Source organism: Sminthopsis crassicaudata, chromosome 2 (assembly GCF_048593235.1).
Source record: "Sminthopsis crassicaudata isolate SCR6 chromosome 2, ASM4859323v1, whole genome shotgun sequence".
In the NCBI taxonomy this organism is placed as follows: Eukaryota; Metazoa; Chordata; class Mammalia; order Dasyuromorphia; family Dasyuridae; genus Sminthopsis; species Sminthopsis crassicaudata.
This window is the reverse complement of record NC_133618.1, coordinates 254283270-254307862: the sequence shown is the minus strand read 5'-3', so window position 1 is coordinate 254307862 and position 24593 is coordinate 254283270. Positions and strand designations below refer to the sequence as shown.

At 41.8% G+C, this 24593-nt stretch overlaps 1 protein-coding gene across 3 annotated transcripts in view; it reads left to right on the top strand.

Moving 5' to 3' along the window:
• The window catches only part of EEF1A2 (eukaryotic translation elongation factor 1 alpha 2), a 48353-nt gene that overhangs the window by 12731 nt on the left and 11029 nt on the right, over nt 1-24593 (top strand). The window contains exons 1-4 of one of the 3 annotated variants that reach the window (XM_074288849.1): nt 7213-7613; nt 10211-10470; nt 14347-14526; nt 17414-17710. In XM_074288849.1, coding sequence (XP_074144950.1) covers nt 10327-10470; nt 14347-14526; nt 17414-17710 — 621 coding nt within the window. In that variant the 5' untranslated portion in view covers nt 7213-7613; nt 10211-10326. Of the gene's footprint in view, nt 1-7212; nt 7614-7912; nt 8138-10210; nt 10471-14346; nt 14527-17413; nt 17711-24593 lie in introns of those variants that run through there. The other 2 variants (XM_074288850.1, XM_074288851.1) reach the window with 2 other exon arrangements.

Genomic DNA, 24593 nt, shown 5'->3' with positions numbered 1-24593 from the left:
GTTATCCTGTATGCATGAGGGGGCTGGACAGGATACAGAATTGTTCAGAACATGCATGCTGTTTTGAAAACCTGGAGATTGGAGGAAAAGTCTTAGGAAGCCCAGTAGTATCTGTCTAGTTTGCTTGTGTTGAGGCAACACTGAGGTATAATGTGACAAAAGCTATCTCTAACCTCAAAGACAAGTTCATATGCTGCCTTTGATGTTCTTTGGTCACCTGTTTCTCTCTGGACAAATTACTTACTTCCTAGGACCTCAATTTCTTCATTTATAAAATGAGGCAGCTGAAGTATATGGCTTCTGGGTCCTTTCTTATAGGACTAAATCAATTACAGTTACTCCCTCTCTTAAATAAAGATATCTGCCTTTGATGGACACAACTTGAAGGGACCTAGGGCCTATAATAATAGTTGGCATTTACATAGTACTTTATGGTTTGCAAAGTGTTTTGCATGGATTATCTTATCTTATTATCTCAATTTTATAGGCTAGGAAGCTGAAGCAGAAGGGAAATAACTTGTAGAGTCTCCCAGCTAATAAGTGTTTGATGCAGGATTATGAAGTCAGGCCTTCTTGACTCCAGGCCCAGTGCTCTATCCATAGCTCCATCTAGTGGCTTTTTCCTGGGAAGCCTTTGCCCCAGTTTTGTTTTTAGTTTTTAAATTCAGCATTCAAAATCTCAGAGCTTTCCATTAGGTCAGAAAATTGCCCTCGCTGCAGCAGAGATGTCCTGCTTTTTTCCAGATGTACCTTGAGATGTAGCTTGGCTGGACTTGAAAAAAAGCTTCTCTCATTTGACATTGCCTAGCTGTATAAACATGAGCAAGTCTGAGTCTCAATTTTCTCATCTGTAAAGTGGGGATGTTTCTATCTCTCAGGATCTACCTCATAAGATTGTTAAGAGCCTGAGATCAGACACTGTACATAATGCATTTTGCTAGCCTTGAGTGTTGTAAGAGATATTGTTGTGCCACAGTTCCCTTTAATTGTCCTGCCTCAGTTTCCCTGATTGTCCTGCCTCAGTTTCCCTAATGGTCCTGCCTCAGTTTCCCTAAATTGTTCTGCCTCAGTTCCTTGAATTGTTCCACCTCAATCCCCCTGGTTGCAACCCTTCCCCCTTTCCTGACCATTAGGACTGAGATAATTAGGGCTGTGGAGATCTGACATTACAAAAGATAAAGACTCCAAATGTCCTATCTCAGATACCTAATTGGCATCCTCTATATCTCTAAGTTTCAGACTTCCTGGCTCTAGTTGGACATCTCCTAAGTCCTTCCAATTTGTAAGAGTTCATGGTCCTACTCCCAATCTGTCAGAACCAGATTGATGGTCCCTTCTTGGAGATTCATGCTCACCAGAGTTTGGACTCCACCCCTCCTACCTTTGTGTACCCCAGCTTAGAGCCAGATGTATATAGATTTCATGGGAACCTCACATTCCGGGTTGGATTCTTTGAGACAAATGTCTGATTAAGCCTTGAGACCAAAAATGGATCCTTTTGGTCCCAGAAAATCTCTACTTCTTAGAAATCCAAATAAAATATTAAAAACTCTCTAAACTCTATCTTGCCTCAGTTTCTCTGGCATCACAATATGACTGGAGACTTTGTTACAAAGAAAGGGAACTGTGTCATTATGATGGAGCTGGGGGTTTTGAGGAGTTTGGGGAAAGTTCTCCCTTCTAGGCTCAGGAAAGCCAGTTTTCCATTAGCCTAATGTTAGGGTCCTAATCTCTAATGTGTTTTCAAATGAAGTCTCATTTCTCTTCAGAGATAGAGAACAGCTCCAAGGATTTTCACTCTCCTCTGACCTTTTGAATGCAAATGAGACAATAATAATAGCTCACATTTATACATAGCCTGAAGGTGTGAAAAACACATTATATCTCTTATCTCATTTGATCTTCACAATACTTTTGGAAAGTCTGCAGGGTAGTCATGATTATTGCCTTTTGACATATGGGGAAACTGAATCTTGAGTCTCACCAAATTAATATGTTTCAGGGCTAGAACTTGACCCCAGTCCAAAGAATCATAGGATTTTGAAGTTAAAACTGATCTTGTTGGAGCAACTAGGTGACACAGTGGATAGAACACCAGCCCTAAAGTCAGGAGGACCTGAATTCAAATCAAATTACTTCCTGGCTGTGTGACTCTGGGCAAGTCACTTAACCCCAATTGCCTTGGGGGAAAAAAAGTGACCTTGCTTGTTGGTTTTCAGTTGTTTCAGTCATATCTAACTTTTGGGACCCCATTTAGGATTTTCTTGGCAAAGATAGTGGAGTGATTTGTCATTTCCTTCTCCAGCTCATTTTACAGATGAGGAAATTAAAGCGAACAGGATGAAGTGACTTACCTAGGGTCACAAGGCTAGGAAGTGCCTGAAGTCACATTTGAACTCAGGTCTTCCTGACTCCAACTCTGGCACTCTATCCATTGTGCCATCTAGATGCCCATAGATGACCTTAGAAATGATCTAATATTTATTTTATTGAAAGGGAAACCAAGGCAGAGAAAAGGGGATTGACTTAGCCAATGGCAGACAAGGAGTAGGTGACAAAGACAGAATTTGAACCCAGGTTTTTTGACTTCAAATCCATCATTCTTTTCACTATGCCATGTCACAGTCAGAAGAGATGATTTATTAAGTAATGTGGGGGATCAGTGAGCATAGTCCAGGAAAGTTGCTATAGTTGGCCTTTTTGAATCATTTATTTGTGCTATTCCCTCAAATTGAATTGGCTATTGAAATGAGCATTGGACTTAAGAGTCAGGAGACTTGCCTTTAAATCTCCTCAGAAAGGAAAAAACAAAAAACAAAAAAAAACATAATCATGCCCAGGGGTATGGGCATTAAATCTTTAAATCTCATTTTATTAGTTAGGCAGATTATTTTTTCTTTCAGAGATTATTTCTCATTTGCAAAATGGAGTAATACTTATCTACAAAATTGTGATGAGAAAACCACTTTGTAAAATGTAAGCTACATAAATGTGAATAAATCAAATGCTACTGCCCCTCTTTCCCTACCCCACAGTCCCATCAAGTCATTTATGAAAACCACTTTGATTATTTAATGATAGGCTCAGAGTCCAACCCCTAGAGCTCAACACCTTGAACCCAATTCACCCTCCAATTCATCTTTCTGAATTCTGATCCCACCTCGAAGAAAAGGTCTTACCTCAAACAACTCCAGAATCCCAGAGTCTAAAGTAGTCCAAAAACCATATTGTAGTCTAATTCCCAGAGCCCTGACCTTGGAGCCCCCAAACCAAAAAGTAGAGTAAAAAACCAAAAGATCAGAACCTTTAACCCTGAATCTTGACCCAGCACAGAACCTGGAGCCCAGACTCCAACATTCCAGAACCCAGTCAAGCTCAGAGACCTGAGCTTTCCCTTATGCATTCTAGAACTTGCCTTTCTTCCACAGAACTAAATTAGTAATAGTGTAATTCTCTTTTGGCCTAGCAATGACTGCTGACTGTACAGACCAAAATGAGGTTAACCTGCTCTGACTGCTCTTGCCAGAGAATGTACTCATAAAGGAACCAATGGGCCTTCATTATTGCTGATGTTAGCTGGGTGCTATCCATCTCATCCAAGTCCAGAGATAGCATCTTCCTCATTTAGCCTGAGTGTGTTCACGAGGAGTGTTTTAGATTAGCAATACCTAGTGTGTTGCCTGAAGGAAGTAGTGGACTCAGGGGTCCCCAACCTCTTCACTAAATTGTCCCATTCTAGTGCCAGAAGGAAGACTTTCCTTAAGATTTTCAAGGTCTCTCCAGGGTCTGAATGAAAACTTGAGCCACAATAAAGTTCCTTTGAAGGTGCTGATGCCAAAGACAGTTAGTGCTTCATTTCTAGCTTTTGCTTTGGAGCGAAGCCACTTTAATTAAATCCCACATCCTTTGCTTCCTCTCTGAGCCTCACCTCCCATTGTGGTGACATGGCATGTCATAGAGAACCAGACTTTATAAGAAGTGAGGTCACCCTTCTGTTAGATGGAAGCAAGCCAGTCATTAAAACACACACACACACACACACACACACACACACACGAACACAAACCCACAAAACAATTGGGTAGTTTGATCTCAAACTAAATGATCTAAGGTTCTTGGATGGAAGAGATTAAAAAATGCCAATTATCCCAACAATAATAGTTCCTATTTTGTTTATTGCTGGAAGAGTAATAAAACATTTCCTTCACTATATTCTTGAGAATACAGTGCAATCAATCAATTGGCAAGCACTTATTACATGGCTTCTGAGTACCAAACAATGTGCCAGGCACTGAATATAAAAATATAATGAAACTATCCCTACTCACAAGAAATACTATTATCTTCACTTACAAGTGAAAAAATTGTCTTTAAGAGAAGTGAAGAGGCATATCAGTTTATAGGATTAGAAACTGGAATAGAATTTAGAGATTAGACAGTCTAATCCCTTTATTTACAAAGGAGGATGTGGAGGATCAGAGAGCACCAGTGATTTACCCCCATTTAATAATAAAAGAACCAACATTCAAAACTTGCCAAATGTTCTGGCACCTTATCTATTGCTCTTGATATGTTATGAACCCATGGCCACATGGGTAGTACATATATTTTATGTGCCTAGATCTGACCATTGGCCTCCTGGCTCCAAGGACCAGGCTCTTCCCATCATACTTCCTTTGCTCTAGTGGATCTAGGTTATGAGTTTTCTTGTTTGTAATTTTTGGTTGGGCCATAATCTTCTGGAAGGGACTTTGAGAGGATATTTGGTCTATCTTGCTATCTCTGGGCATGATTATGGTTTTTTTTTCTTTCAATAGTATTTTATTTTTCCAAATACATATAAAGATAGCTTTCAACATTCATTTTTCTAAGACTTTATGTTCCAATTTTTTCTCCTCCTCTTCTTTACTTCTCTCCCTTTCCAAGACAGCAAGAAGTCTGATATAGGTTAAATATATGCAATTCTTTTAAATGTATTTCCATATTTATTATGTTGTACAAGAAAAATCAGAACAAAAGAGAGAAAAACATGAGAAAGAAAAACAAATAAAAGATGAAAATATTATGCTTTGATTCACATTCAGTATTCGTAGTTTTTTCCCTCAGGATGTGAATGGTATTTTCCATCCCAAATCTACTGGAATTATCTTGCACATGATTATGCTTTTTAAAATTTTAACTTAATTTTTAAATAATATTTTACTTTTCCAAATGCATGCAAAGATAGCTTTTAATGTTTACTTTTGCAGAACGTTATATTTCAAATTTTTCTCCCTTTCTCCCCTCCTTCCCCTCCCTAATACAGCAAGCAATCTGATATAGGTTAAACATGTGCAATTTTTAAAAATATATTTCCATATTTTTCATCATGTTGTACAAGAAAAGGGAAACCCCACCCCCCAAGAAAACAAATAACAAAAAGATAAAAGAACTATGCTTTGATACATATTCAGTCTCCATCATTCTTTCTCTGGATGCAGATGGTACTTTCGGTTAGAAGTCTATTGAAATTTCCTTGAAACACCTTATTGTTGAAAAGAGCCTAGTCCATCATAGTTGATATTATTATGTTCTTAAGCATCACAGAAGCAGAAACCTAAAAGTCATCACAGAAAAGGTCTCCCAGAATGGAGGATGGATTGAGAGGTCACATATACACATTCTTTGCATTGTTAACTCTTGCTAAACACAATTATTCTTCTTCCTGTATGTTGGTCATATAGCAAATTGTTGTTGTTGTTGTTGTTTTCCTGCAGTACTTACATATGTTCCTCATTCTTCTAGTAAAAGAATGAACTCTTTGAGGTCAGGGACCAGGTCTTATCCATCTTAGCACTATGCACATAGTAGGTTTTCAATAAGTACCAGTTGGAATAATAATAAAAAAAGGCCTAAGTGCTGAAATGGATATGAGGATCGTACTATGTTCCATAGCTGGAAAGCTTCAGGATTGAATGTTTTGGATTCTAGGCAAAAATTTATTATTAGGGCAGCCAGCTGGTATAGTGGATAACATACGGGCCCTGGAGTCAGGAGGATGGGAGTTCAAATCTGGCCTCAGATACTTACTAGCTGTGTGTTAATGCTTCCAAATGCAAGGTGTAACAACAACAAAAACATATTGAATTTGAAGTCAGAAGACATGGATTCAAATCTCAGATTTATAGCTTATAACCTGTGTGTACTTGGTGAAGTAATTTCACGAATCTAGACCTAATACACTCATCTATAAACGAGGGGAGGTAGACTAGATAATCTCTGATGTTCTTTTCATTTCTAAATCTCTGGTCCTATTCTGCTGTTAAAGCAACACTACCCCATCTGTTTCTTCAAACACACTTCTCTTTCCATCTCTCTTTTCTATATGTGATAAGTGGGCTGGTAAATTTTTTGGGATATACATTCAACTCTCAATTAATTGAAGTAGCAGAGGGAACTATATTGTAGATAATCCAAAAAATGTTTCGGTAGCCTTTGTGAACCATTCTGTTCTTTGTTTTTCCTTTTAGTAACAGCAGGCTCTCCTTTCCTCATTACAATTTTACTGGGGTTGATCATTCAAGGAGCCTGCCTTTCTTGAGCTTGAACATTGACTGATTGGGGGAAGCTGGCATAAGTTGTTGCTATGTTGGAGGGCAGGCAGAAGAAGGCATCCTGGGATAAGAAAACTCAGTCTCAGAAAAGTACCAAGTGGCCGTAGGTTGCTCACACAGACAATTCCAAGTTAAAGGAATTCGCCAGGTGGAACGTCACACCGGGCCTTGTACAAAGTAGGGGGGTCAGTAAATATTTGTTAAACGAGTGAATGAAGGAGTCCGATTGGGGAGCCTTTTCCTGCAGGAGGGGATGAGACCTATGGAACACCGTGGCCATCCCTTAAGGCTGGCCTCATTCAGACTCAATTCTAAAATTTAGAATCATGCACATTAAGTAGGCCCACAGCTTCTTGTCAGCCTGAATCTCCCCTGGGTTCTTTCTGTTCTTGTCAGGGTTTCTTCCTTTCCCTCCATCAATATCCTCTGATGCCCCACTGCCTTCTAGCGGAGCATTGTGTTATCATCTTTGTCCTCAGGGTCCTTTTGGCCTCTTTCTTAACTTGCCAATTCTCTCTCTCTTACCCTCCCTTGCATCTTCTCTCGCCTACTCCTTTCTTTGCCTCCTCTCCGCTACTAACCTGCTGCTGTCTCCTCCTCTGTCCCTGTTTCTATCTCTTGAGTGTCCCTGTTTCTATCCGTCAAAGGGAGTCTAATTTCATCCTCTCCCCCTTCCCTGTTTTCCTGTCTCTCTAATTCTCCCTCGCTCTCTCCTTGTTTCTCTTTTTTTTTCTTTCTCGGTTTCTCTCTGTCCTACCGATCCTGTCTTTCTGTCTCTCCATCCAGACTGTCTCTCCTCCCTCCTTCTTTTACCCCCATCCCCCCCGCCCCCAGCCGCCGCCTCCACCGCCGCCTCCGTCTCCTCCTCCTCCTCCTATCTCTCCAGCCCTGTACCGCATTGCTGTAGTACAGGGGGTCACTGCATTGCGCCGTCACCGTCAATAGGTGGACCCCCTCCTAGGAAGATAAAACCGCCGGAGCCGGCGCTGCCAGTCCCTCTGGCTGAGACCTCAGCTCCGGGTAAGATCGCCTGTCCCCCACTCCGTTCCCCTCGGGAGGCCTCCTGGCAATGAGGGCAGCCCCTCGCCTCTGCTCCAGATCCCCGGGGACTGGGAGGGGTAGGAGCCCGGGATGGGAGAAATCGGGGATAGAGTAGGGAAAAGGTGAAGACGTAGAAGTAAATTGTCTTGGGAGTGGGGGGGGGTAGGGTTACCCACATTGAATCCCCACATTGAGTCCCCTGTTCCAAGGATTGCGGAAAAGGATTGGGAGTGTGGGTGTTGGGAAAGGACACCTGCAAGATCTGAGAGGTGGGGGCAGCAGCCGCAGCTCGAGATGGGTCGTGCTGCGTCGTAGCTTGTTTATCTCGTTCTTAAAGCGAGGTGCGTCCTTGTGGGGTCTCCGGGGAACCGGAACCCGGGCGAGAGCATAGAGCACAAGCAGAAGCAGCCTTGACCTTGCGGCTTTCAAAGGGCGGTCCCTTTGGTTGCTCCTGAGGAGGGGTCTGGGACCAGGGCCGCTCCAGGGTCACCTCTGCTTTCCCGGTAAGGCTCGTCAGCCTCGGGGGAGTCTCAGAATGGTAGGCTGAAGTGAGATGGGGGAGTGGGATGAGGTGGTGAGGATTGGGAGGTGGAGTTGAGGAGGTGGCTGTTAGGTTGATTTGATCTGGGACCTTAAAATACCCCTGCCAACCCCCCTATCTTTCAGAGTGCCCACTTCCCCCCCCCCAATATCTTAGGCTTTTCTAGATCCTAAACATCTGAGGTGTGTGTGTGTGTGTGTGTGTGTGTGTGTGTGTGTATGTGTGTGTGTGTGTGTTTGTGTGTTCATTTGTGTCTGAATTTCTGTGCGTAGATCTCTCTCAGTGTCTGCCTGTCTCTGTCTTTGTCTCTGTCTCTCTGTGTTTCTTTGTCTCTCTGTCTCTCCCTCTCTCTCCTTCTCTTCCTAAAAAGGTGGGTATCTACCATTATAAAAGTGGGTGAGACAAGTGGGAGGAGATTTTTTACAGGACCTTAGGGAACTCATCCTTTGGCATCTTGGGTTTGGGAACAAACTCTGCCCTCCTAGAACCTTGGCACCTTTTGGATCTTATCAATCTCCAACTCAACATCACTGGATAGTTTACATTGTAGAGCATCTCTAGACTTCCTCTCTCCCCAACCAGGAGCCCACAAGACTCAAGCAGGCTTGAGTGGTTTCATTTTTTTTTTTTTTTTTTTTTTTTGGCTCCTCTGGCTAGCATTGACCCTTCAGCTCAGACTCAAGGAGAAAGGGCTGGAGTTGAAGCTATTTTGAGTTGTGTCCTTATCTGGACAACATATTGTCACTCAGGTCATGAGCTCCCAATATTGCTTTGGGGGGGGTACTGGAGAAGAAAAAAAAATGGCTCCCTTTCTATAACAGCCTTGATTTAAAGGGGGAGAGAGAGAGAGAGAGAGAGAGAGAGAGAGAGAGAGAGAGAGAGAGAGAGAGAGAGAGAGAGAGAGAGAGAGAGAGAGAGAGAGAGAGAGGAGTTATTGGAAAGAGAGGAGAGAAGTCCTGAATAAATCCTATCTCATCAGGGAAGATGTTTATATGTCAGATGGAAGTAAAATCTATTTTAGAAGAAGGCAGAACTTAATCCTGCTCTTGGAACTATTGGTCTGTCCTCTCTCGAGCTCCATCTCTCTTTACCCAAGGAGTGTGTATATGTAGGGTTGTGGGGGGATGGAGTAGGGATGGAAAGTTCTTGGGTAGATAGAGATTCCTGGATCTGGAGTCTGAGAGGATCGATCAGTAATTACCACAAGGAGACAGAGCAAAGCTGTTTTCTGGCTCCTTGAAATGGCTGGGCCTAGGAAGACTGTGTGGCTCACTCTTGGGGTGGGAGTGGGGGGTTGCAGTTCTTATTCTAGTTTTTCCAAATGGGTTTAAACATAGTCACAATAAGGTCAAGTCTCAATGGGCTCTATTACCAAGTCTTCTTGGACCCAAGCTCGTGAGTCTGTCAGGAGAGATTAGAAGTGACTGATTTGCTGGTCTGGGTTCCTAGACTATTCATTTGGATCATTTTGTCCAGGAAAAGCTGAATTGCCCACAGGGCTCTATAAAGCTCCCTTGCTGCTTTCAGAAAGATACAGACAGAGACAGAAACAGAGATGGAGTAAGTGAGAGACACCCAGAGACAGAGAGAAAAAAAAAAACAGAGCCAAAGAGAGAAACAGATTGAGAGAAGGAGAAAGAGAAAGGGATGGAGGAGAGACAAAGACAGCGATAAAGGGAAAGAGAGAAAAAAGAAGATGGGGTGGGGGAGAAAGGGGGAGAGAGAAATAGAGACAAAGACAGATAAAGGGAGAGAAGATAAAAGAACATGGGGTGTGGAAAAGGGGGGAGAGAGAAAAAGTGAGAGACAGAGATGAGACAAAGAGACACAGAGACAGAGATAAAGAGAGACACACACACAGATAGACAGAGACAAAGAGAAAGAGACAGGGAGATAGAGACAGACAGAAGAGATTGATTGATTGAGAGGTCCTTAGCCTGTGCCAGCACTAGAGCTGATGACAAGGGCTTCCTGCTTTGGATGAAGCTTTTGTTGGGTACTCTTTTGAGTACCTGTTACCTATTTTCTCTTCCAGCCTACAGAGAAGCTCAGCTCAGTTTCCACTGCCTGAAGTGCTCCTGCCCAACCCAGTACCCTAACCTTTTAGGTTGAGTTGGCCCCCTCCCTTGTCCCCAACACACATCCTCCAAGATGGGTAAGGAGAAGACCCACATCAATATCGTCGTCATTGGCCATGTAGATTCAGGCAAGTCCACTACCACAGGGCACCTCATATACAAGTGTGGGGGCATTGACAAGCGGACCATTGAAAAATTTGAGAAGGAGGCTGCAGAGGTGAGTGAGACTATATCCATTTGTTTCTGCCTCCATTACTCATCACCTTCTTCCCTTCCTCTTCCCCTTTCTTCCCCCCCAATCCCTTTCTCTTCTTTTCCTTCTATTGCCTTTCCCTTCTTCCTTTAGATTCCCTCTCCTCCCAGTCACCCCTCTCCTTCCTTTTCCCCCTCATTATCTCTATTCCCTCCCCTCCTTTTCCCTTGTCCTTTTTCCTTCCCATCTCCCTACTTGTCTATTTTTCTCCTTCTTCCCCTTTTCTCTCCTTTTCCCTTCTTCTTCCCTTTCCTCTTTCCTTTTACCCATTCCCATATCCTCTCTTCTTTCTTTCCTTTACTTCTTCTTTCCCCTCTCCTTCCCACATATCCACTCATATATTCCCCCCTCCTTTCCCTATTATCTTCCCTTCTTTCCTCTTTTCTCTTTTCCTATTTCAATACCTTCTTCTTCCTCTTTTTTCTTGTCCCCCTCCCATCTTCTTTTCTCTGTCCTCTATCCTCCCTTTCCTTTCTTATTACTTTATTTTTCTTCTCCCCTTTCTTCCCTTCTTACCCCTTTCCTTGCTCCCTTTCCATCTCCTCCCTTCTTTTCTTTTCTCTTGCTTCTCTTCCCTCTCATTTTACTTTTTCTCCTCTCTTTCACCCTCCCCCCTTTTCCCCTCTCCCACCCTTTTATTTTTCTCTTTTCTCTTCCCTTCTCCTCTTCCCTTTTCCCTCTTTTTCTCTTCCTTTCCTTATCCCTTCCTTCTCTCCTTCCCTACCTCCCCCCACTGGTTTTCTCACTGACAGAACAGATCAGTGGGTTTGATCCCACTCTATTCTAGGGCTCGTTTTACCTCTTTTGAAGGTAGGACAAGTGTATGGCTTTGTATGTTAAGTACACAATGCATGAAACCTGGCATCTGTGAGTCTATGATACTATCTCCTGGTTCTGGCTGGGAAAAACAAAACAAAACAACAAAATAGCAGTGGAAGGAGAGCAGGGCCCCAAAGTTCTCAATCTCCAGCCTGTACGAAAGGACTATGTTTAAGATTAAAGAACTCTCCCCCCTTACTGTGCCCCTAGGAGTCAGACCTCGCTGTTTGTTACTTTGTAGCTGAGTTTTTCAGGTTGCAAATGCAACTGGGAGCTTTCATCCATCAATGTTGTTGGGCTCTTCCGAGAAATCCAAATAGTCTTTCACTATAATTACATCTGACTTGATTACTAACCAATTTAGTTAAAGCAGGGTGGTATTCAGAACAAACCTTGTCAGTCATAGGTATTTGATAAAAATTTGATGATTTTATTTAATATAGATCAGATCAGAATATTCTTTATTGTGCTTATAAAGACAAAATCCCTGAGGTCCCCAACTGTTTAACAATCCTCAGACAACTATTCCTATCTGGCAAATGAAAGCAGAGCCTTATGTACCCAAAATGCTGATGGCTGGGCAGCTTTTCACCTCTCCCAGGGACCAGGCAGAATATGCAGGACTCAGAGTTACTATTAATAGCTGATTGACTGAGCTTCCTGACTCCATTTTCTGATGCTGAGCCGGGAAGGTTTTTCTTTCACAAGGTTACATTACTAGGAAATGGAGGCCTCGAATGGATGTAAAAAGCCAGACTGCAACTTTGCCCTTTGCCAGTTCTGTGGAAGCTGCCCTGGCTAGGGAGCTCTGAAGCAGCTGCTGGGTGGGGGTGGGGAGATGGAGGAAAACTGGGTGGCTCTGAGTTTTGTTGCTCTTATTCTATGGGATCTTAAGAACACTACAATCTACTGCTCACTCTAGCTAAGTTGAAAACCCTGAGTCTTTTTGGGCAGAAAATGGTGGTCTCCTTGAAAAGAATAGTTAAGAAGCAGATATAGCTGAGTCTAAGATTGTGCTTGGCTTTGACACAGCTGACTTCTGAGCACTCAACTAGAGGGAGCTCCTTTTAGGGGCAGAGATGAGGTTTACTGGGTCAGGCAGTTGAGGCTAAGGAGATTACAAATGTCTCCAGAGGTCTCTATGAGTAGGAATGGGTGTGCCAGAGTTGGTCAGATGGACCCAAGGGAAGAAGTTTTCAAGATACCAGGTTGCATTTAATGACATAGTTGGGTCTCGCAGGACCTGTGTGCTGAGGGAGATGACAGTCACCTGACTGTGACAAGCTGCCTCATAATCTTTTTGGTCAATTCCCTACAGCAAACCTGGCACCCAGATGTTCTCAGCTGTTTGTCAGTAATTAGAGCATTAAAAGTGGCTCTATCTCTTCCTTTGAGGCTATAGCTTTAGTAAAACTCAAAGGTATTTGCACTGGCCTTTTGGCTGAGGGCCTTAGAATCTCCAAATCCTGGGTCATAAATCTTTTTAATCCTGCTGTGTCACCTGAACTGTGTGTTTCCCCTTTTTCCTTCCCTTGTTCCCTGAATAGGCCAAAAAAAGGATGGAAGTTATAGCATAAAAGAGAAGGCGTGTAGCTCACTTTAAAAGTTGAGACTTGCCTTTTTGGCAGGAAGGCTTTGCACTCTGAGGAGGGCAAATCCCACAGTGAGGTCCTAATCCCAACCACCTGTCCCCTGAAACCTACACTCATCTTGACCATCATTACTGTATGCTCTAGAATAGCTGGTTATGGGCTGCTGATCCTTCTCCATCCATTTGAGATTCTGTCTTCCTCTGGCACTCCAGGATTCATTGCTAATCTAATGCTGGGTTCTACTCAGAAAAGGCAACTCCTCTTCCTCCCCCTCAACCCTTCAATGCTTCTACTTATGACCAAGCAGCTGAGGTTAGTGAGGGAACCATGTTTACTGCTTCATGAAACAGATTGGGCCTGAAAGAGGGGCAGAGAAAGGAAGTCACAAATCCTAACTAAAGATCCTTGCCAGAAAAATGGTGGCTGCAGGTTGTAGTGGGATGAATTATGGACCTGGCAACAGGAGAATTGGGGACAAGACTTCACTTTGTGCTCACTGTGTAATCTTGAATGAGTTATTTTTACTTCTCAATCTCTGTTTCTCTCCTCTTCAAGTGTATGAGAATGGAGGATCTTTAAGAATTCTTCAAGATATAACATACTAGGACTTAAGAAAAAAAAACTGAAAAAGTGGTTGATGTTGCATTAATTCATAACATTTTAACAGATATTTAATAGTCAGAAAGAAATACTTAGATGTATCATCATTCTTGGATTGATGCAATGTAACCCCTGACTTCGGGTTTTTTATTTTATTTTTTTCTTTTTAAATTTCATTTTTGTATGCTCCAATTTGCTCCCCCTACTGGAATGTTTTTAGATGAACTCTAGTTCCAGAAATGCTCTGAAACTAGTTGTGATTAGACAGTTGTATGAAGGAGAGAGAGGAGGAGGAGAGGAACACAGTATTTCATGTTTTCCTACATCTAGAACTAGAAAAGGCCTTGGAGGCCATCTAGTTTATAGGATCCTCAATTTATATATGAAGAAACTTGTCTTGCTTAAGACCATGTAAATAAGAAGCATTAGATTTGAACCCAAGACCTCTGACTCCAAAGTCAATTATCTTTCCAGTATTCCATGTTGTTTTGCCAGAGGGAGAGAGGTGAGCCTTAAGAATCACATGGTTCAAACCCCTCACTTGAAAAAGATCTGGAGAGGGAAAGTAGATGAAACAAAATTACACACTAACCATAACTGGGACTAGAATTTAGACTTTCTGATTCTTAGATTAGTGGTCTTTCCCTTAAAAACAAGCTGCTCTCATTTCCAAAGATGTGGTTTTTGGTCATTAGCATTTATTATCAATGAAACAATGTAGCATCCAGTGCCTCTTGATGCACCAGGATTGAATCTGCCACAGTTTGTTTCTTTCCAAGGTTAACTTATCTCTCTCTTGTTACTTCCTCTTTTCTTGACCAATATTTAGATGGGGAAAGGCTCCTTTAAGTATGCTTGGGTCCTGGATAAGCTCAAGGCTGAGCGTGAGCGGGGGATCACCATTGATATCTCTCTCTGGAAGTTTGAGACGACCAAATATTACATCACCATCATTGATGCACCAGGACACAGAGATTTTATCAAGAACATGATCACAGGAACTTCTCAGGTGGGCCCTAACTCTGGAAGGTGAGGGACAGGTGGAGGATGTTAGGGGAGGAAGTAAGAAATAGGTAATGGACTGGAGAAAGCAGAAGCTGCATGAAGCTTCATGACTAATGATTACCATAATAAATAAAATAATAACATCTAGCATTTATATTGTATCTACTATACACCAGGCACTATTCTAAGAATTTTACAAATGTTATCACATTTGATTCTTGTAACAGCCCTGAGAGGTAGGTACAGTTATTTCAATTTTACAGATAAGAAACAGGCAACCCGAGGTTGATTGACTTTTCCAAAGTCATGAAGCAAGTAAGTGTCTGCAACTGAATTTGAATTCAGGTCTTCCTGACTTTAGGTTCAATACTTTATCTATTGTACTACCTAGCTGTCCTTAAAGCAATGACTTTACTATCTATGACTGCTCTTCAGTTATGGGGAGATTCTTCTTGTCATGAGTGAGCAGCCTGAAATTCTCACATCTTTGACACTGGTTACCATCACCACTTCCACCATTTTTGAAAGGATCACATAGTGCTAGAAGGGAATAAATTAAGAGAACTTCATAGGATTCATCCAGGGGTTTATAGTTAAAAAAAAGTTAACATGGGCATGCATAAACAGAAGGATTAAGATACTGGTGGTGGTGTTTTTGTATACATTATCTCCCTCAGTGATAGAGGCAAGGTATGAGCTCCATCTAACAGATAAAGAAACTGAGGTTTCCAGGGAGAGAATACTGAACTTGGAATCAGGGCACCTTGGCCATTTACTGATTGCATGGTGCTGGGCCTGGAGTCAAGAAGACCTCAATTAAAATCTTACCTCAGATACTGTCAAACTGTGTGATCTTGAGCAAGCCATTTAACCCTGTTTGCCCCAGTTTCCTCATCTGTAAAATAAGCTGGAGAAGGTACACTCTGTGTCTTTGCCAAGAAAACCCAAATGAGTTCATGAAGATTTGAACATGACTGAATAGACTGAACAACATTTGACATCTACAGGCCTGTTTCCTCATCTAAGGGGAGTGAATGGATGAGAGGGCTGAAGTCCCTTCCAGGTCTAAATTTGATCTTTGACCCTTGCAACCACTGCAAGACATTACTAGAGTCCTAATTAGTGTATAAGCTAACACTAGAATGTGATTCTTCATTGTCTCAGGGTACAACTCTGCATTATACCCTGTTGCTTCCCAAATATAGGTAGATGCTAATAAATTTTTTATATTGGGATCTAGGGTCAGGGCATTTGGAATTGTGAACTAGGGACTTTTATGTCTAAATGGGGACAATCCAAGGAGAGCTATCTCTTCTGTTTATTCGAGAAAGCCATTTTGGAGGATGTGACAATTCAGTAATTATTTGAAAGGAGGGGAGCATTCTGCTCGGGAGATGGCACAGATATGGAAATGGGAAAAGGGAATGGACTAAAACATTATGCAGACTTTGAATGTGGATCTTGGCTGAGCAAATAATAATTTTTAGGAGTCTGAGGACAGTTCCCCAATTCTGTTCAGTCTTCTTTTGTACCAACCATTTATGAAAACTTTGTTTAGACCCTAGAGACACATAACCAGTGTTGAATTACAAGGTGATCAGTGATAGAGACCTGCATGTACTTCAGCACTCATTCACCACTGTGATTTAGTTTGGAGCTGCTTTTGAGAAGTCACTGCTCAGGGAAAGTGCTGATGGCTCAAGTTGTTTGGAAACAGTGGTAGAGCAGGTGTTTAATTGCTCCCAGGGAAGGAGGCTACTGAAATTAACTGGAGAAAAATTATTGTTTGCTGCCTCTTCTGTTTTTCAGTGAACGGGTTTTTGCCAGTGGGCACTAGAGGATTAGGGAAGTCTGGTAAGTGCTTAGCCCAGTGATGGCCCCTTCAGTGAGCAGCACATGGGAGAAGGAGTGTATCTGGGAGGTCATGCTCATTTGTTAGTGTTTCATGAGAACAGCTCTTAACTCTGCTGCCCATGGGTATTTATATGGGATCTCAATCAACAGGAGGACAGAGTAAATCAACCTTTTTTTTCCCCCTAAATAGAAGATATAGAAGAGAAGTATCCTTTGGCATTCTTGATTTATAGATGAGAGAAAAAATATGGTATGCTTTGTAGGATAAGGTAGGAAGCTAGAGAGCAATTGTGAGGAAAAATAATAAGTACAATAGATACAATACTGTTCCCAGAGAAGATCTGAGTTCAAATCTAATCTCTGACCCTAAGAAAGTCACATAATAAGAGCTAGAATGTATAGTGTTTTGAGGTTTACAGACTATTCCCATGTTATTTGATCCTCATAACTATTCTGGGAGATAGGTATTATTATTATTTCTCAATTTATTGGTGAAGAAACTGAGGCAGATCAGGGATTAAGTGAGTTGGTTAAGAAAACAGTAAATATTGAACTTAGTCTACTCTTTTTGATACTGAAGTCAGTGTTCTGTCTAATTTGCCATTTCTCTGTGCCTCAGTTTATTTGTCAAATGAGAAGGTTGGGGAAGATGGCCTCTGAGGTTTTTTTGTTTGTTTGTTTGTTTGTTTGTTTTTTGTTTTCAGCTCTACATCTATGTTCCTATGAGCTAAAATGAGATTGAGTCAGTTTATCTCTGCCTTCTACAGGTAGCCAAGTGATACAGTGGATAAAGCACTGGGCTGAGAGTTAGGAATATCTGAATTCAAATATAGACTTAGTTACTTATCATCTGCATAAACTGGGCAAGTCACTTATCTTTAATTTCCTCAACTGTAAATTGGATATAAGAATAGCATTGCCTTCCAAGGGTTGATGTGCAGATCAAATGAGATATTTGTAAAGTGCATGGTACAGAACAGGAATTTAATAAATGTTTATTTTCTTCCTTCTTTTCCCTCTTTGCCTTTCTCTGGCAGGCTGATTGTGCAGTGCTGATTGTGGCTGCTGGGGTAGGAGAGTTTGAAGCTGGCATCTCCAAAAATGGGCAGACCCGGGAGCATGCCTTGCTGGCTTATACTCTGGGTGTGAAACAGCTTATTGTGGGGATCAACAAGATGGACTCCACAGAGCCCCCCTACAGCGAAAAGCGCTATGATGAAATCGTCAAGGAGGTCAGCGCCTACATCAAGAAGATTGGCTACAACCCTGCCACAGTCCCCTTTGTGCCCATTTCAGGCTGGCACGGTGACAACATGTTGGAGCCATCCCCAAATGTAAGTGGTTTCCCCAGGAACCCCCTAGATGTCTTGCCCTCATTTTTTAGGGAAGGCCAAAGGAAGTTTTTCTTGACTTTTTTTTTTTTTTTTTTCTTTCTTGACTTATGAAGCCTGTTTGGAAAGGGAGAAAACTTTACCACTAGATGTGACCTCTCCTGTAGTAGTGCTCCTACTCACAGCAGGGAAGAATCATGCTGATTTCAGAGCAATTATAGTCGTCCTTGCCCAGGGGTTAGTCTATTCTGTTTACCATGAGCCTGATTTCAGAGTATCTGAGACATAGCAGAGAAACTTTGCTCTCGAGACATGCAGATGAGAAGCCAGTCTATTTGGAAGTTACATGGGTTAGAGGGGACAAGTCATGATCTGGACCAGAAATACTCAACCTCTTCATTCTATCTATGAAACCTTAGTGGACAGAGAGAAGGGAATAAGCCAGGAACCATGTGAACCTGGGGACAAGTCCCTCTGTCTACTGGCTGGATGTCATGCTGAGAGAATCATAGACAGCAATACAAAAGTGGAATGTGATTTCCATGTTTTCAATGGTGTAGATGTTCCCCTGGTTGACTATCTGTGGTCATCTTTCTAGTGTATGGGTCTTTCTGAGATTAACTAGGGTGGCCCTCAGACACACAGTTCATCACTGGGACTGTGCTTGAAACTTTGCCAGCTAAACAGAGCCCACTAGAACTTGTTAATTGACATCTTAGCACCATAGGTCTAGATCAGGTGTGGATCATAAGTCTAATATTGGCTTAGATACCAACTAGCTCAACTCCTTTATTGTACAGATGTGCATACCGAATCTCAGAGACTCGAGGTAACTTGCCTTGTGTCACAAAGGTAGGAATTTTGGGAGGTGGGATTTTACTTGAATTGAGGTCTTCTGGCTAAAATGATCTCTTCAATATGTCACTTTGCCTCCTTTGGGCTCCATCGACCAAACCTTTGAGAATCCAGGGTTACCTCCCTTTCTCCTTCCCCACTCTTATCAACTATAAGAAAGAGAATTAAATCTCAAACTTGTGCTATTAGACATTTTACAAAATGCTTTCATATCTGTTCTTTATTTAATTTTCAAGGCTCCCCTGTGAGGAAGCAGATTTTATAGATGAGAAAGTAGGACAAGTCAAATGAGCTAAGATTAGATAGTATAGTTCTGGGTTAGACTTCAGAACCTGACTGTTAATCCAGAGCTCTGTCCGTTATACCCTACTGTCTTGGACCCCTTGGACCACTTTTTCTTCTTATGCTTCCTTGTCCTCTGGTTGATGGTACCTGTACTATAATGCTCTTGGTTGCTTAGTGCTTTCCCTTTGCCACTGACTGGTCTTTGTCTATTTTCTTTTTTGCCTCATATTAAATCAGTGTGTGAATATGTAACCAGAATAGCCCTTGCTTTTTGGCTTGGTATACAGGGACTTAGGGAACTGCTATTAAGTTTCTTCTAGGAGGTTAGACTATATGGTTACTAAAATTTGTCCATTGCTAATGTTCTATGCCTTTATGCTCCTTCTTTCCCAGGAAAGGGACAACAGGGCAGGATCCCTCCCAGGACACATGCCCTATGTCCTGAGCAAGCAGTAGCAGCAGCAGCAACTCCTCCCTCTGCTTTGCTCCTGGAGGGTAGCCTGCCAAAGGTCTCTAGTTGCTGGACTGGAAAATGATCCTGAACATTCCTTCCGAGAATAGCTCATGGGTGGAAATGATACCTGAGCCTGGAGAATGATTTGAATTTTGTTCTCCAGGAAGGTCCTGGTCAGGGGTCTGGGGATTTTCTTTTCTTTTCCTTTTCAGTTCATAGGATTATAGATCTAAGAATGGGAAGGACAACTTGTCCAAACTCCTCATTTTACAGATTAAGAAACTGAGGCCCGGAGGGGCTGAGATGATATGTCCCAAAAATAAAGACCTAAGTGGCAGATCCAAGATCTCACCCCAGCACCCCTGATTTCAGATTCATTGGCAGGTAGGAGAAAGGTTCCTTAAAGCAAGTTCATTACTTCTCTCCAATGATGTAGATACTGATGATAAAGCTAACATTTGGAGATGAGAGGTTATAGGGTCTTGTGAGTGTCTAAGGAAGTTAGGAAGGGTGCAGTAGATAGGGTGCTAGGTCTGGAGTCAGGAAATAATATTCAAATCCAGCTTAAGATACTCAGTGCATGATTTTGCGAAGGACATTTAACCCTGTTTGCCTCAGTTTCCTCATTTGTAAAATGAGCTGGGGAAGGAAATGGCAAATCACTTTAGTGTTTTTGCCAAGAAAACCCAAAATGGGTTCACAAAAAGTTGTACATGACTGAACAACAACAAAATTTAGAGAAAGAGAGTGAATTAATTTCATTAACATGAGCTACTCTAGTCTGAGGAACTCTATCTGATAATTTAGGTTGGCACTTTCTTTATAAACTTTATAAACTTATAAGTCTTAGAACATTGCCTGAAAACTGAGTTGCCTAGGATCATACAACCCGCACTGTGTATCAGAATGAGAACTTGAAGCCAGATCTTCCTGGATTTGAGCTGTCTAATCACTAAATTACACTGTCTCATGAGTCCTATTATATATAATATATTTATGTACATTTAATATTTATACATATGCATACATATATAAAATTCCATACACATTATGTATGTGTATGTACACATGCTCCTAATGTCAATGCAGTAGGATCCCTTCCTGTCCTTTCTTCTCTCTCTCCTGTGACCTAAATTCAGGTCCTTCTGTCCTATCTCCCTAAGATTAGACTCCTTAGATAATTTAGATATGTGTTGGGATTCAGGCCGGGAGACTTCCTGTATTGCTTGGGCTCTGAGTCTGGTTCTGTTGCTCAGTTTGTCCTTTCTCAGTATCAGGGAAAGTACAGTATCTATAAGCATTATCCATCAAAGGGAGTCTACTTTGTAGGAGTAACTGTGGCTCTAAGTGGCTTACAGTTAATAGCAGCTTTGGAATTGTCATTTTCTGGTGGCTAGGAGCAAGGAAGCCCAGTCCTCAGTGTCTGTTGGTCAAACACTGGACTGAATCAGAAAAACATGAATGGCAGTTTTTAGGAAATCAGGGGGGAATGTGATTCTTCAAGTCTCTTGGATTTAGGACAAGGAAACGGTTGTATATGAGGGGGTTGCAACTTCATTTCTGAATTCAAGAAGGCCTCACAGAAGTAGTGGAGGCTCATGAGAATATATTATTAACTAGATGATGGGGAAAGGCAATCTAGTCATAATCCTTTGACTAAATCCATCTTATAGAATAGAATTGGGTCTTTTTTGATTTCAAAATCCTTGCTGAATCCTTAGTGGATTAATTTGAGTCAAGAAGTTCCAGAATAGTTCTCCTGTGAAGGGCTTCCTGGATACAATATTTGGTGGTTAATCTCCTATACCCCTCTTGCCTGACACCCAGTTTATTTTTACCATGGTTTCCATACTGAAGTTCTTTTGCTTTGTGTCAGATAACCCGGGTTTAAACTCTGTCTTTCATTTATTATCTGCATGACACTGGGCAAATCACAAACTTCCTGCTCCCTAGTTATCTCACCTGTATAATGAAGGGTTTAGAATAGATTGCCTTTAAAGTATCTTCTAGTTCTAAATTTATGTTTTTATGGTGTGTACATTTTGTTCAGCTGGGGCCTTTGGGAAACAATGTATCTAACTATTGTTTAACTGCTAAGGATTTCAGGTCAGGAATGTAGGGAGGATTGATGCTAAGTCATGTCAGGTCAAGGGTTGGAAATATTCAAGGTAGTTCAAGGTCTTTTACTTGTTCTCTCAATGTTCCTTCATTCATTAATTCATCCATTTGATCTAAACAAGTCAAATTATTACAAATACTAATTCTTTTTCAACTCTCCTGCTTTTTCTTTCTGCTAGTGTTTCCCTTCTGCCTGGGTAAATAAGTCTAGGTTCAGCAATCCAAGTGTTAAAATGAGTCATTGTATCTGTCTCTGTTTTCTCTCTTCATCTCCTCCGCCAGCTGATTTGCATTGTTTAGGGCCTCTTTGTGTCTTCGCCATTTAGAACTCTGATGAGTTCTGGGTTTCTGAAACTGCAATTCAGGGTAATTGCATGTATTTGTTTCTTCTGTTCCTTCACTGCCGGCCATGATTTCTTTGAAGAAAGGTCTCCCTTTTAGTTTGATCACCTTGCAGAGGGGTAGATGGAGTTAGTGGGTAGGAGGTGTTACCATTGCTCTGTCAGTTAGGGAAACAATTTCTCATTCTCCTTCCTCCAAGCTGGCTTTCATCGATGTCCTCTTCTCACTTGAAGAAGGCCTAACCTTTTCTTCTCAGAAAGGTCTGACAGTTATCTTTCATTTCAGCTATTCTGAGCTGTCCCTCTGGCTTCTAATTGCAGTGAATCCTGGGGGTGAGGGAGTTGCTTCTGAATTGATAGCTAAAGGGATTTGAGGTCAAATCTCAATTATATCCTAAAAATAAAATTGGCTCATTATTAGTTATAATTATTAAGAACTTCAGATTAATATTAATTATTAATAATACTTAAATAAAATTCCAATTGAGATTTCCAGGAGCATAGGCTTTGGAAACTATCTAGTCCAATTCATACCTGAGAAAGAATCCCTTTTATGAAGCACTTGACAAATAATCATCTAGCCATGGATTGAAGACTGAAAGGAGCCTTTCTGCAAGGAACCTGTTCCTCTTTTGGACAGCTCTATTTAAGTTTTCCCTTCACACTAAATCCAAATTTTCATCTGTTCAATTGCCAGTAATTGCTCCTGGTTTTCCTTTTTTGACTAAACAGACCAAGTTCATATGACAGTCCTTCAACTATTTGTAGAAAGAAATCATGTCTATTTAGGTTTGCTAAAAGATCATCACCGTAAGTGGGAGTGGGAAGGGTAAAATGGAGTTAGATGATCAGGAACAGCTTTGAAATTTCCTTTTGCTTTTCACTTTACAATAGTATGGATTAAATAGTGAATTTCAGATTCACCTCTCTTCCTCCTATTCCTCTTCTTTGTCTTCCTCCTTCTCTTTCCCCTCTCCTCCTCCTCCTCCTCTTTCCCTTCCTCCCCTTCTCCTCTTCCTCCTCCTTTTTCTCATCCTCTTCCTTCTGTTCCTCCTCGTCCTCTTCTTCCTCTTCCTTCTGTTCCTCCTTCTCCTCTTCCTTCTTCTCTTCCCCTTTTTCTGTTCCTCTTCCTCCTTTTCTTCCTCCTTCTCTTTCTGTTCCTTCTGTTTCTCTTCTTCCTCCTCCTTCTCTTCCTCGTCCTTTTTTTGTTCCTCTTCCTCCTGCTTCTCCTCCTTCTTTTGCTCCTCTTGTTTCTCCTCCTCCTGTTCCTCTTCCTTGTCCTCTTCCTCCTGTTCCTGTTTCTCCTCCTCCTCTCTTCCTCCTCCTCTTTCTCCTCTTCTTCTTCTTCCTCCTCCTCTCCCTCCTTCTGGTCTTCCTCCTGTTTCTCCTCCTGTTCCTCCTCCTCCTTATGTTCCTTCTCTTTCTCCTGTTCCTTTTCCTTCTGTTCCTCCTTTTCTTCCTCCTCCTCCTTCTCCCCTCCTCCTCTTCTCCTTTTCCTCCTTTTTGTGTTCCTCCTCCTCCTCATTCTGTTCCTCTTCCTCCTATTCTTCCTCCTCCTCCTGCTCCTATTCCTCCTCTTCTTTCTTCTCTTGTTCCTCCTGTTCCTCCTTCTCCTGTTCCTTCTCTTCCTCTTCCTCCTCCTTCTCCTTCTCTTCTTCTTCCTTCTCCTCCTGACCCTCTTCCTCCTCCTTTTTTTGTTCTTTTTTCTCTCCTCCTCCTCTTCCCTTTCCTTTTCCTTCTCTTCTTCTCCTTCTCTAGTCCCTTCTCTTCTTCCTCTTCCTTTTCCTCTTGTTCATGCTCCTCCTCCTTTCTCCCTTTTCTCCTCCTCCTTTTCCTCTTCTTCTCTTCTTCCTTCTCCTCTTCCTTCATTTCTTCTCCTTTTTTCTCTTCCTTCTCCTCTATTTTAATTGATTTTATTGTTCTGACTCCACCCCAATGTATCTCTCTTTTCTTCCTCTCCCAGGAGGAATTATATCAAAAATTTTAAAAGAGGGCAAAAAATCATCAAAATTAAGCAACATTTTGTAAAAGTGGGACATTATTTGTACGGTCCCACTCCTGTAAGCTGCCTACTTCTGCCAAGAAAAGAAAGAAGTACTTCCCATATTTCTTCTGTGATCTTATGGAATTGTGAGAGCCCTGCTCCATGATTACCATCTATCTTATCCTGTGTAATTCTTCCTTCCATGTTGCCTCCATAGCAAATCTATCTGCCCACTGAAGTGGTGAAGACCTTTTTCTGGCATCTAATTATCATACTCAGTCTTGGTGCAGCATTATGGCTGTATGCCATTGAAGGATAGCAACTCGACTCGGTTTAGATTTTGTTTAGATTTGGGGGAACTTTCTTTTCCACCTTTGAAAACACACTTTTGGTGTCATAACGGAAGGCTGTGGGTCTCACTTTACAGAAAATAATTTCAGCTGGCTTTGTTGGAACTGGTCCATACCGTGAAACCAGGGATCCTTATGGATTAAGTTGTGCTTGCTTGTGTGCTGTTTTGTATGTATTCCTAAATCCTCAGTCTGTATTTAATATTGCTTCCTCCTTCAGATACAGGTTCCCTAAGGGCCAGAGCCATTCTCCCTCCTTCTCCAGTATCAGTTTGTTAATGTTCCACTCATAGGGACTCAGAATCACAGCTGGGACCACCAGTCTATGAAGCAATGGACTCCCAACTCCCATTACTGTCCTTCCCTTCACTTGGGGGAAGGGAATCATTTCAGAAGGGGCACTTCTTGCTCCAAGTGTCTATGATTAGCCGTTGAAGGAAGGGAGATGTGACTCTGAGTCATCCTGAGGGAGAGAAAGAGGACACCTCCTTCATGGTGC